The sequence below is a fragment of the Geotrypetes seraphini genome, chromosome 1 (assembly GCF_902459505.1).
Source record: "Geotrypetes seraphini chromosome 1, aGeoSer1.1, whole genome shotgun sequence".
Lineage (NCBI taxonomy): Eukaryota > Metazoa > Chordata > Amphibia > Gymnophiona > Dermophiidae > Geotrypetes > Geotrypetes seraphini.
Window position 1 is genome coordinate 67,997,428 of NC_047084.1, and position 13,607 is coordinate 68,011,034.

At 43.6% G+C, this 13,607-nt stretch overlaps 1 protein-coding gene across 1 annotated transcript in view; it reads right to left on the reverse strand.

Moving 5' to 3' along the window:
- Positions 1-13,607, reverse strand: part of NIPBL (NIPBL cohesin loading factor) — a 1,354,860-nt gene that overhangs the window by 524,059 nt on the left and 817,194 nt on the right. The window contains 1 exon segment of the mRNA XM_033932779.1: positions 4,794-4,894. Coding sequence (XP_033788670.1) covers positions 4,794-4,894 — 101 coding nt within the window.

The following is a 13,607-nucleotide window of genomic DNA, read 5'->3' on the forward strand; positions in this document are numbered from 1 at the left end:
AGCTCTGACATTAGAGGGAAGCCTTCCAGGATTAGCTTCGGCTGAGGGAGGAATGCAGGAAGCAGGGCATGGGATCCACAGTGGCAGCCTTTTCAATTTCAGTGAAAGGTGGTGGGCAGGAAGGAGGGCATGAGATCCCTAGGGGTGTCGTTGGCTTCGGCGAGGGGAGCGGCTAGGAAGTGTGTGGCGCAGTGGTTGGAGCTACAGCCTCAGTACCCTGAGGTTGTGGGTTCAAACCCCATGCTGCTCTCTGTGACCCTGGGCAAGTCACTTAATCCTCCATAGCCCCAGGTACATTAGATAGATTGTGAGCCCACCGGGACAGATAGGGAAAATGCTTGAGTACCTGATTGTAAAACCGCTTAGATAACCTTGATAGGCGGTATATAAAAACCTAATAAACTTGAAACTAGAAATTGAAAGGGCATGGGATCCTCGGCTGTGGCCATTAAGGAGGAAGGGGGCGGGAGACCAGCGCAGTGCCGTGTTCTCCTAAGGGTATGCATACCGCGTGTTGAGAAACTCTGCCATAAAGTGCCTCTGTAGGCGCGATTCACGTCAAAAGTAGGAGCTGGAAATGTAGGTCTTGAAAACCCTGGCCTATATTTCTGCTGTTTACCTTTCCTGAAGTCATGATTTTCTAAACAGCCCAGTCACGTGATTGACACATGATCGGCAGCTGCTTTTAAGGCGATCACCGACAAAGGCGCTGCTTAGAGAATCCGAATGTAAGGGCCTGCAGGGAGCTGAAAACCACCGAGGTACAATATTCAACAGAAACAAAACTGTGGATGTTTGTGGAGCTTGCAAGAAATCTGTGTACGAGAAGTATAAAAAGAGTTGAAAAGGGCCTTGTCTGTATTGCATGCATTCCAGAAGAATAGATATTTATAGAATGATAATCATTTTAGAAACACCTATGATTTTTACTTCCACATCATTTACTTGTATGTTAATTTTCCCCAGTTTCCACAATTATCAATGAGTTAGAATGAATAATCATTGAATTTTTTGCTTGTAATTCTGTTCAATAGCTTTAAGTTAATAGGACCAAAACCCAAATATCCTATCATCTGAATTGAAGAATGCTCAAATTTTAGACCAATAGCTAATCTTCAATTTCTAGCAAAACTTATTGAGAAAATAATCTTTAACCAACTTTTTGCCTTTTTAGAAAAAACAAACGCCTTTCACCCATACCAAACAGGGTTTAGACTGCACCACTCCACAGAATACTAATAGGTCTCACAACATCTATAAAATATTTCCTGGACCATTGGAAATCAGTCATTCTAATTTCCTTAGATCTTACTGAGGTCTTCGACACTATAGACCAGTGTTTCTCAATTTCTTCAAACCAAGTACCCCCTAAGTCTAACAAATATCAACTGACTACCCCTACCCAAGCTCTGCCCCAGACCCGCCCATGCTCCACCCCAGACCCCACCCCCATAATAGTAATACTAATTGTAATGCAATTTCTTCCATCCATTTTTCATATACACACAATATAATCATATTAATACATAATGGTAACCACAAAATTAAAAAAACACAAAGCACACGGTACACAGAGAAAATCTTAATTATCATTTATATTTGAGGGTTTTTCAAAGAGGTCAAGGCAGATGACTAAAATATGCAACGTCATCTCAGTAACAACTATAGAAAAATAGACAAATATAGTGCAAAATATAGACAGCAGATATAAATTCTCAAAACTGACACATTTCGATCACTAAATTAAAAATAAAATCATTTTTCCTACCTTTGTTGTCTGGTGATTTCATGAGTCTCTGGTTACACTGCCTTCTGACTGTGCACCCAATATTTCTTTCTTTCTGCCTAATGCATGCTTCATCTCCTCTGGACCTCATTCCCTTCTCCAACCAACATCTCTCTCTGCCCCGAGTCCAACTTTTCTTCCTATCTCCTCCACCCCTATTGGCAACATGTCTCCCTCTCTCTCACTGTCCATCTGTCTTGAGAGAGCCAGGCATCTCTCCCACCCCCTCTACTACCCCATCCAACATTTTTCCCTGTTTCATCTCCTGGAGCATGTGCAGCATTTTTCACCACTGCCCAACAGCCCCATGCTCACTTCTCCCTCTATCACCCCTCTCCAGCACCATACCACATCTCTCCCTCCATTACTAAGTCCAATTTTCCTCTACCTTGCATCCCCTTCAATCTGTCCCTCTCTTCACCATCATACCCAACAATTCTCCCTCTCATCCTTCTCTCCCCCATGCATTTCTACCTCTCTCTCTATGCTCAAATTCCCTCTTTCTTCCTTTCCCCATATCTTTCACTCTCACTCCACACCTATATTCAACAATTTTCTTTTCCTGTTCCCTCACCCACTGGCAGCATCTCTCTTTCCCTCCCTTCCTATCCCCCAGCTCGTGCAGTACCTGTCCTTCTCAACCCCCCTTCCCCCCGCAGCATATGTCCTTCCATTATTCCAACTCCAACTCCCACTCCTCTCAGCTAGATCCGACCTCTCCCCTTTTCATGATTTCCCCCCCCCCACCAGCTCCCCACTGCTGTATTTTAAAATTTCGGGCAGCCGGAGGCGCAACGAAGCCAGCCTCCCACTGTCTGCCTGCCTGCCTGTCTGCTTGGGAAGTGTTCTTTCTGCAGCGTTCTGCATAGGTAGATAGCAGGAGGCTGGCTTCGTTGTGCCTCTGGTTGCCCGAAGATTTTAAAATACAATGGTGGGGATCTGTGGGGGGGAATCAGGAACAAAGTCTGCCTCCCGTTGTCTGCCTGCCCTAGAAGTGTTTTTTCTGCAGTGTTCTGCGTAGGCTGCAGAAATAACACTTCTGGGGCAGGAAGGCAGAGAGTGGGAGGCTGAGTTTGTTGCACCGCAGACCGCCCGAAGTTTTAAAATACAGCAGCAGGGAGCTGGTAGGTGGGGGAAATCGGGAACTGGGGAGAGGTCAGATCCAGCTGAGAGGAGTGGGGGCTGGGGTTGGGTTTGACGGAGGAGAGTGGGCAGGAAGGAGGGATCCCCAGTGGTGACGGCAGATTAGATGAAGGAGCAGACAATATCCACCGTGGCGCATACTTCCAACACGTGGCTCTCATATCAGTGTTGAGAAACATTGCTATAGATCACTCTATATTTCTAGAAAGACTATAATCAATAGGAATTTCAGGGAAGGCTCCTGAATGGTTCACTTCTTACTTCTCAGTTCGCACCTATCAGGTGAAACATTCCAACTCTACCTCTGTACCCTATTCAGAAGGCTTCAAAGTTCCACAAGGATCAATACTATTACTTATTCTATTCAATCTGTTTCTTCCACCTTTGCTAACCCTCGCCCAATCTATAGACTTCACTGTCTTCGCCTATGCGGACTACATTCAACTCATTCACCCAATGCAACCAAATGTAGCTATAACTGACATTCTGAACATTTCCCCAAAACTAGACAAAGTAAGCCAATGGCTTATGGAAAACATGCTCTCACTTAACATTGCTAAAACAAAGGCACTTCCTCTTTCCTTCTAATGAACAAGAATCCCTAGTAATCTAGATCTGTATCAAATCAATACTGATCAAATTAAATAATACAATCAATCTTCTTTGAGTTCTTATAGACAACAAACTTTCTTTCCACCAGCAGATAAGTACAGTTGTCAGGAAATGGTTTTATTTTTTTTTTCAAATTAAAAATGAACCGCTCTATTGCCACTCTTCTTGAACCCCCATCACTGAATATCCTCATTCATTCTTTGGTGATATCTCATCTAGACTATTGTAATTCCCTATATCAAGAGATTACTAATAAGGAGATGAGAAGACTTCAATTAATCCAAAATACCGCCATCAAAATCATCTACAAGAAAAAAAAGTTCATTCATGTCACACCTCTATTTCAAACCGACCATTGGCTTCCCGTCACCCATCAAACAACATACAAAATCTTCCTACTTACTTTTAAAGTAAGATCAGAATGTATACGAGCATTCATTGATCAACTGCTCATATCTTATTCCCTTTCATGATCATTTCGTTTGGCCGTACAAATCTTATTTCAGTCCCCTCAATTTGTCAAATATTCTATGACACAACTCGGAAAACAATCTTCTAAGTTACAGCTCCCACCCTTTAGAATGCCCTCCCCCACCTACCTTAGAAAAGAAAACATAGAAACATGACAGCAGATAAAGGCCAAATGGTCGATCTAGTCTGTCCATCCACAGTAACCATTATCTCTCTCTCCGAGAGATCCCACGTGCCTATCCCAGGCCCTCTTGAATTCAGACACAGTCTCTGTTTCCACCAACTCTTCCAGGAGACTTATTAAACTTTAAATCTAATCTTAAGACATTTTTGTATAATGATGCCTTTGTCACGCGATTCCATCAATCAAACTTTATGCCACATTCCCCCCTCCCCCTATGTCTCACACTTTGTTTTTGATAGGAAACTATTGTAATCAGTTTCTCCTCCCCACCTCTTGTAGCAAGTCTTTGTACAATATCAGTCTCTTTTTTGGCCCATTATTTAGTTTGTTTTTATTCTTTTTGACTTGCTTTTTAATTTATATGTATGTACACCGCCTAGACTGCTAGATAGACAGTATATCAGAAATAAAAATAAAACTTATTGATACTTTCAAAATGATCTCATTCATCATTCTAGGTAGGGAAAACTACTGGGTGTTCTAGCATTAATATACAAGATCAGAATTTTAAAAAGTCTAATGGGTATTTACTGAAAAAATTCCATAAAAATAAAACAAATATCCTCTTTATAAGTTGAAACTATATGTAAATTTTACCTGAAGTTCCGCAAACTTCGCTTACTGGTTGGTAGTCGTGCAAGAGAAGTGAAAATCTCTTCTAGAATCAGTTGTCTATGCTTTTCATACCTTGAAAACACCTATTTAACAAACAAAAAAGGCACAAATATATTATATTGATCAGCAGGTTTTGCGTCTCTGTTTGTACGCTATACATTTTGGTATCCTCCATACTTCAGAAAGCAAAATATTTTAATTTCTCTTGCAACCACATCTTTTATGATTTAAGTCTATGGAAGTTCCTTTTTATGCACATCCAGACAGAATGAAATTATCTACTTTTCTGGGGGAAAAATAGATTAAAAATCTATTTGTTCACTGCTGCTTTTATGTGGTATTATTGTGCATTTATATTTGATCCATATTTGGTTTTCTGCACATCAAAATATACCATAACAATGTTGTAATCAACTCTTGATTATATTGTAATCTTTACTGAGCAGGGACTGTCTCTTGAATGTTTAATATATACAACGCTGCGTATGTCTAGTAACGCTATAAAAATGTTAAGTAGTAGCTTGGAATAGCAGAATATAAGAATCTAGAAATAAAGGATGTATCCTGAAATACACCTATTTGAGGCATTGGCAAACCATTTCCACTTCAGCACAAGAATTGAAAACTTCATGAATAAATAATTGGTTCTAGAGTATTCTATATCCTTTACTTCATTCATAACCTGTATGATACTGCTCTAGGATATACACAATATCTTGTGCATCTTTCAGCATGTAATGCTACAGACTTGTCTCATTAAATCATTTTTGTGTAGTTATTCCACAATTTTATTTTTTATAATTGTTTCCACTATTTTGCCTGACACCAAGGACAGGCTTACCAGTCTGTAATTTCCTGAATCTCCCCTGGAACCCTTTTTAAAAATCGGCATAACATTGACCACCCTCCAATGTTCAGGTTCTACAGATGATTTTAACTAACATCAGATCATCAATCTCATGTTTGAGTTCTTTCAGTACCCTGGGATTTATACCATCAGGTCTAGGTGATTTATAACTCTTTAAACTTGTCAATTTGGCTTAGTTCATCTTTGAAGTTCAACGAGATTTCTTTCAGTTCCTCCAACCTCATCACCCTTGAAAACCATTTCCGGTTCAGGTAGATTTCTTACATTTTCTTCTGTAAAGACCGAAGCAAAGAATTCATTCCTTCCTGAATATGAACAAAGTAGTTTTTCTGGGACTATTTAGCTGCTTTAGAATGGTTTATTTACGATGTGGTGGAATATTTGCTGTTAAGCCATACTTCTATTAATTTTTTTTTCTTTATTAATGGTTCTCTTCACTTTTTCTTAGGCTTATCCCCCTCCGAGATAGTGGTTTAATGAAAAAGATTTGAGGGATATTTCCCCTTTTTCCTTTATGTATTTTCTTTAAATAATTATTTTTTGTATTGCCTGAACAAGTGGGATTCTTGTAGAAAAGTTTTGAATTTACTGATAAAAATTAAAATAAAAAAGAGACTCATTGTAAGTACTGAGCAACAGAACTGTTGATGCAGATGGCACACAGGTAGATGGCTCCATTTATTTCCATCTTGTTTTGTTTAGTAGTGGGTTAAAAGCATTGTTTAATTTTTGTTTTTAGAGCAGAACAGACTTATATAGTTTCAGGGAGTTTTCATGCACCCCTCTCTTACGTTTACACTCTAGGACTTGCTAGAAGCTTTAGTATTAACTGAGGAGGTGGAGCTTATCCCAGAGTGATGGGAGGTGGAGCATGAAAACAAACAGTAGGCTCTCATCAACCCTTGTGGCTAATGAGGGTTTAATCCGCTGGTCAAGTCTACCATTCCTGTTTACAAGAAAGATTAGCAAGGTAAGAACCTAATCTTTCCATGCAGGATAAAGTCTGATTGTACTTAAACATAGAAATATGATGGCAGATAAAGGCCAAAATGGCCCATCCAGCACTGGTCAACAAAAAAGAAAAAGTTTTCTTTACTACTGAGAACTTAAGAAGTGTTCTTAGTTAATTTAATGACGCTGATGTCAGATCTGTAATTAAAATTCAGCTAGCACGTGAAGGCGCTGCTAAACTTCCAATGTATTAGAATGACCTCACACGACAACCCAATTGCTGAATAAAATATAGATTTATTAGTAATAAACAAGAGAAAGCTTAAATATAGTAAGGTTACAGCAAATTAGGCCAACAGATTACATACAAAGCCGGCTTCTGATATGGATCTGTCCTGGGGCTTAAGCCAGCCGGGCTACTACTTTTATTCTCTAGTACAGGGGTGCCCAATACGTCGATCGCGATCGACCAGTAGCTCAGGAAGGCAACGTGAGTCGATCGCTAGACTCGTGTTGCCATCCTGATCTACTGGGCCAATCAGCCTTCTTCTGTATTCTCCCTAGGGCCCAGCTGTCATCTGCTGTTGCCGCCGCTGCTGAAAATTTAAAAAAAACCCGGCTTGGAAATTTCAGCCCGTAGCGAACTTATGCTCCGGGCTCTTAATGTGTGCGTGCCGACTTCTCTTCTCTTCCCTCCGAAACCGGAAGTTATGTCCGGGGGGGTGGGGGGGTAGAAGGGAAGCCGGCACGCACATGTTGAGAGAGCCCTGAAGCAAGCATTCGCTACGGGCTAAGGCGGGAGACAGGCTAATGAAGCATTTCCTCTTCTTGCTGCCGGGTCCTGCCTACTTTCTGTTTCCGCGAAGGCAGGACCCGGCAGCATTTCCCCCAATAGGTCGATCGCGATGCTGGTCACTGAAGCAGGGAGAGCTTGGGGCGTCGTCGTCTTTCGGGCCTGTTATTGGTGGCGGTTTGGGTCTTGGTCCCCGATGGCAGTTTGGGTCCTGGTCCCCAATGGAGTGGCAGTGGCTTGGGGGGGGGGGGGGGCAGGGAGAAAGAAAGAAAAAGGGCAGGCAGGGAGACAGAAAGAAAAAAGAGAAACAGAAAAAAAGAAAGGGGGCATGAAGAGAGAAAGAAGAAAGTGCAACCAGAGACTCATGAAATCACCAGACAAGGTAGGAAAAATGATTTTATTTTAAATTTAGTGATCAAAATGTGTCTGAATTTATATCTGCTGTCTATATTTTACACTAAGGTCCCCTTTTACTAAACCGCAATAGAGTTTTTAGCGCAGGGAGCCTATGAGCGTCGAGAGCAGCGCTGGGCATTCAGCGCAGATCCCTGCGCTAAAAACTGCTATCGTGGTTTAGTAAAAAGGGAGGGGGGTATATTTGTCTATTTTTGTATGGTTGTTACTGAGGTGATAGTGCATAGAGTCATCTGCTTTGACCTCTTTGAAAAACCCTGGAATAGGAATGATAATTAACATTTTCTATGCGTACAGTGTGCTTTGTGTTTTTAAAAAATTTTATTGTTGGTAGATCATTTTGACTTGGTCATTTCAAAAGTAGCTCGCAAGCCCAAAAAGTGTGGGCACCCCTGCTCTAGTATAATAGCCTAAAGTCAATGTTCCCTCTAAGCTGAGCGCATGAGCGATCGCTCACTATTTTCAGTGGTGTTGCTCATACTTTTTCTCGTGTCGTTCAACAGAGCGCGGGCTGAGGTGAGAGGAAGCAGCGGCGGCGGTCTGCCCTGCTCGCGCAGGACCGGTGAGAACAACAACAACAATTTCCTAGGACCAGCAAGATCGACGAGCTGTAGTTCGCGCAGTCCAACAGTGTGCTCTCTCCCCTCCCAGCGGCTCTCCTTACAAGCGCAGCGATTCAGGAAGGAAGCCTTGGGGCTTTTGCTGAGTCGCAGCCGTCTCTGATGATGCAACTTCTGCTTTCCTCAGAGGCGGTGCGACCCAACAAAGGACCCAAGGCTGCCTTCCTGAATCGCTGGACTGGCAAGTAAGGAGAGTTGCTGGGAGGGGAGAAAGCTACTGTTAGAGGCTGGGAAGCTGCTGGGCATGGTGAGAAAAAAAGGGACACTGCTACTGGGCCTGGAGAGGGATAAGGAGAGATGCTGCTGGGAGGGGAGTAGGGAAAGGAGTTTGGGAAGCTACTGGGCAAGGGGAAAAAGGGACAGCTGCTACTGGACCTGGAGAGGGATAAGGAGAGATGCTGCTGGGAGGGGAGGAGGGAAAGGGAAGGGAAGAGAGTTACTGCTGGACAGGGGGAAGAGGGAAGGGAGAAGAATAAAGGAAGGAAACAGCTGGCAGGGAGATTAGAGAAGGGGAAGGGGAGAGACAGGAATGAGATGGGAAGGGGGGTCAGCAGAGAAATTGAGAGGGACAAAGATGTTAGATCTGGTGTAGGAGAGATAAAAATGAAGAGAGCAGTGAATCTGGAATGAATCATGTAAAAACGAGAAAGGGGCATAGGCTGGATGGAAAGGGGAGAGGGGCATAGAAAGAAGACAAATACCATATAGAAGGGGGAGAGGTCAGACAGTAGATGGAAGGGGCAGATGCTGGATTGAAGAGACAGAGAAGGCAGACGCTGGAAGGAAGAGAGTGAAAAGAAGATGAAAGCAGAAACCAGAGACAACAAAAGATAGAAACAAATAATTTTATTTCTATTTTGTAATTTGAATATATCAGATTTGAAATATATATCCTGCTAGAGCTGGTGTTAGACATAACTTGGGGACTGCAAACTCTAGGCAGTAGCTTAGGGCTCTCTCTGACCAGGGAGGCAATTGCCCTAGTTGCACTCCCCTAACCCTATTCCTGCTATGTGTGACTGCGGTATTCTGTTAGCATGATATTTCTGTGTAGCATTCTGTAATAATTTAGCTTATTCAGTTTTCTTGATAGTAGAGGGGATATATGTGAAGGGGAGGGGAGACAAGAGTTTTGTTGATCCTTGCTCTGTATTATTTGTATTTATAAAATGACAATTGTACAGAATATTGTTTCTTTTTATACTTTAATAAAATACATTCAGTATAAAATCATAACTGAGGCTTGTGCGGATGGGATCAGATGGTTTGCGAGGATCGAGCTCGTGGAGACGGGGCGGAAATGGGTTTTTGGAAAACTGAAAAGAATCGAAGAGAATATTTGTGAAGATTGAAGAACTGATGATATTACGAAATTAAAAAAACTTTAAGTAAATTGTTTTTCTTCTAAGTTTTGAGTATTTAACCCTCCCACAATCTCACGGGCACTCGTCCTCCGCGCCTGCTCATAAATTTGTGGAGTATGTAACTTGTCGCTCATGCATATTTTTTTCGCACACACCTCATCAATCCTTAGAGGGAACATTGGTCACATGTACTTCCTGGTTACAAATTACATACTCACTTTCCATTGGATTGTCACATCTTGTCATTACTGTTGATTGGATGGTATACATATTGGTCACTGAGTCATACTGAAGCATGATGTCACCTGATACCAAATATGGCTTCTCTATTTTCCCTGACAATGCATTCTTAATACTGAGGTCAATAATTCTTGAGTGTGGGTCCCTTCCCTCTAGAGCTTGATTGTAGAACTGTCAGCACTTCTGTCAGCATTTTTTGCACCTGCTGTTGATGTGACTTTTGGTAAGTCATCCTGACCTGGAGTCATTAGGCTTGGTTTCCTTCTTGTGGCCCAAGCATTTCTTGGAAAGTCTCAAAATATCCAATGCTTGTCACACCCAGTGCTGTCACAGTCAGCAGATGTTTGCCTGTCTCTGGGTCAAAGATAAACTTCTCACAAAAGCATATTATTTGTGACTAGTCTTTAAGCCCGTTACATTAACGGGTGCTAGAATATATGTCTGTCTTTCTTTCTTTCTTTCTCTCGCTCTCTGTCTCCCTCTCTCCTTGGCTCCCTTTTTCTGTCTGTCTCCCTCCCTCCTGCTGTCTGTCTGTCATTCTTTGCCTCCATTTCTCTGTGCAGCAGCATTTCCACCCCACTTCCCTGTAGAGCAGCAACAGCAATTCCCTCCCCCCCCCCGACTTCCCTGTGCAACAGCAGCGGTATTTGCCTTCCCCTCCAGGTCCCTGTGCAGCAGTTGCAGCATTTCCCCCACCCCTTCTCTTCTCTTACCGCGATCTGGCCTGCTCCGTTCGGCCCCTCCCCCGTGTTGTGTCCTGTTGCGATCTGGCTGCTCCGTTCGGCTCCTCTCCCTTCCCTTCCCGTGGTCTAGCCTGCTCCATGGCCCCCCCTTCCCTTATAGCGTTCCCCACAGGCAGGCAGGCCCAGCTTCTTCCTTGCGGCTCGAGTCCTCTTCTTTGTCGGCCCCCCCTTCCCTTCATGTCTGTCTGTCTGGGTATTTTTTTTCTTTGTCTCTCTCTCCTTGCATGCTGCGTGTCTGTCATTTTTTCTGTCTGTGAATCTCCCTGTGTCTCCTTCCTATGTCCTTAGTGCCCCTTCCTATGTCCATAGTGCCCTTTTCTATGTCCTTAGTGCCCCCAGTGCCTCCTTCCTCCCCCCCTCCGATGCCAGCCTGCCTTCCATTGAAAACCCCCCACCCCCTCCGTTGCCTCCCATCCCCCTTCCATTGAAACCCCCCCATGCCAGCCTGCCTGCCTCCCATCCCCCTGAGCAGCATATTTCCATGGAAAACCCCCCGATGCCATCCTGCGTGCCTGCCTTCCATTGAACCCCCCACCCCCCTCCAATGCAAGCCTGCCTGCCTCCCATCCCCCTTCCACCGAAACCCCCCCCCCATGCCAGTCTGCTTGCTTGCCTCCCATCCCCCTGAGCAGCATGTTTCCATGGAACCCCCCATGCCATCCTGGCTGTCTGCCTTCCATTGAACCCCCCACCCCCCTTCCAATGCCAGCCTGCCTGCCTCCCATTCCCCTTTCCCTTCCACTGCAACCCCTCCACCCCCATGCCTGCCTGCTTGCTTGCCTCCCATCCCCCTGAGCAGCATGTTTCCATGGAACCCCCCCATGCCATCCTGCCTGTCTGCCTTCCATTGAACCCCCCCCACCCCCCCTCCGATGCCTGCCTGACTCCCCCCACCTCCCTCCCCCGCCGACCCTAACCGGCACAACTGAAACCCCCGCTGACCCTCCCATCGCTACAGGGCTGACAAAGCCGGCAGGAGCAGCAGCGTCCCAGGCACACTAAACGCTGCTTTGGATCTTCTAGTGGCCTAATTTCCTCTGCCGCATCTCTGATGATGTCATCAGGGACGCGGCAGAGGAAATTAGGCCATTAGAAGACCCGAAGCAGCGTTTAGTGTGCCTGGGATGCTGCTGCTCCTGCCGGCTTTGTCAGCCTTGTAGAGGTGGGAGGGTCAATGGGGGTTTCAGTTGTGCCGGGTAGGGTCGTCGGGGTGGGGGGGGGGGAGTCGCGGCGTGCTAGTGTTTAGCCAGGTGTGGCTGGTGACAGGAGCCGCGGCGGCACCTTTAAACAGAAAAAATAACTCTGGCAAGGGAGGTGGCCAACTGGCAGGGAGCAGGCCAGACGGAAAAATGGAACCCTAAGCAGCGCATGTGCACTCCTATCTGCGGGTCGCTACAGCTCACAGAAAACGGACGCACGCGATGGGAGTGCGCATGCGCGGTCTAGCGTTTTATTATATTAGATGACAAGGAGAGAGATGATTTTTTTGCATTGTTCATCAGTCTTGTGCAAGTTCAATTCAGAAGCACAATATTTCTCTTAAGTATCGCCACCTGAGTGTGATCTCTAGGAGGGTAGTTAGGAAGGGTTAATAGAGTGGGTAGACTTGATGGGCTATAGCCCTTTTCTGCCGTCATGTTTCTAAGTATTTGTTCTGGGGTCTCATGGGGGTCTTCATCTTCATTGTTATTAAGGTCTTATTCCTTATTCTCCCTCATCTCTCATTCTTTATTTCCCTAAATGTAACAAAATTGTGTATACAATGGTTCATTTTGCTGGGTTCAAATGGTAAAAATGGTGGAATTCATTGCCTTTGGAAATTAGATGTCAGGAAAATTATTTAAGGTTTCATACTATGCTTAAAATGTTCCTATTTAAGAACTTTCTCCTTAATGGATGTTAATTTAATTGATTTTGTGTGATACTGATTGCAAGTCACATTGAACCTTCATTGAAAAATGTGGGATATAAGTGTCAATAAATGAAATGAAACCATTTTATCCCTGGATAAAACCAGGGATAAAATGGAGACTCTAGCTTGACAGCAGAATGGAAAGCCACACAGCAAACTGTGAAACTACAGTTATTTCTTCAGCCAAATTGTCTGAGAGGTGTTAACACCCTTATAACAGAGTCAACAGGGCTAATGGAGCCCACTTGCAGAGGAGTGGTCTTCCCAAAGCATTTAGTAAAAAAGGCACAAGTGATGTTAAAGTTTTGGTAAAAGTTAACTTACTGGTACTGTAATGTTAAAAATAAACAGCTAAGAGCAGCAGCTGTTTCACAACTGCATTGCATTACATTGATGTCTTCTATCCCGCCAATACCTTTCAGTTCTAGGCAGTTTACAACAAGAAATTCACCTGGGCATTGCCAGGGAGATTACAAGGTTGATAGCTATAGTTTGCGTTGGGATCTGGGAAGGGTTGATAAGGTTTGGTTAGATCATTTGACAAATTTCTTGAATAGTATGAGTATGTTAGAAAGATAGTGCAAACTGGATCATCACTCTAGAACTGGTGAATCCAATATTATGGTAACAACAATTATTTATTTGTATACCACACAATGCCTTTCGGTTCTAGGTGGTAAGAAAAGGAATATAGTAAAGAAGGAATTACTAACATGGGATTTGACAAAGAAGGAATAGAGTAAGGAAAGAATTAATAACATTTAAGAAAATGTATTCCATAGATATTCTTAACTAGCCTAGATAGGAACATAATCTATGCTAAATAACCTTTAAAGATGAATTATAGGAAATAAAAGTATATAAGATAAGTAAGGGATAGATGTTAACAAG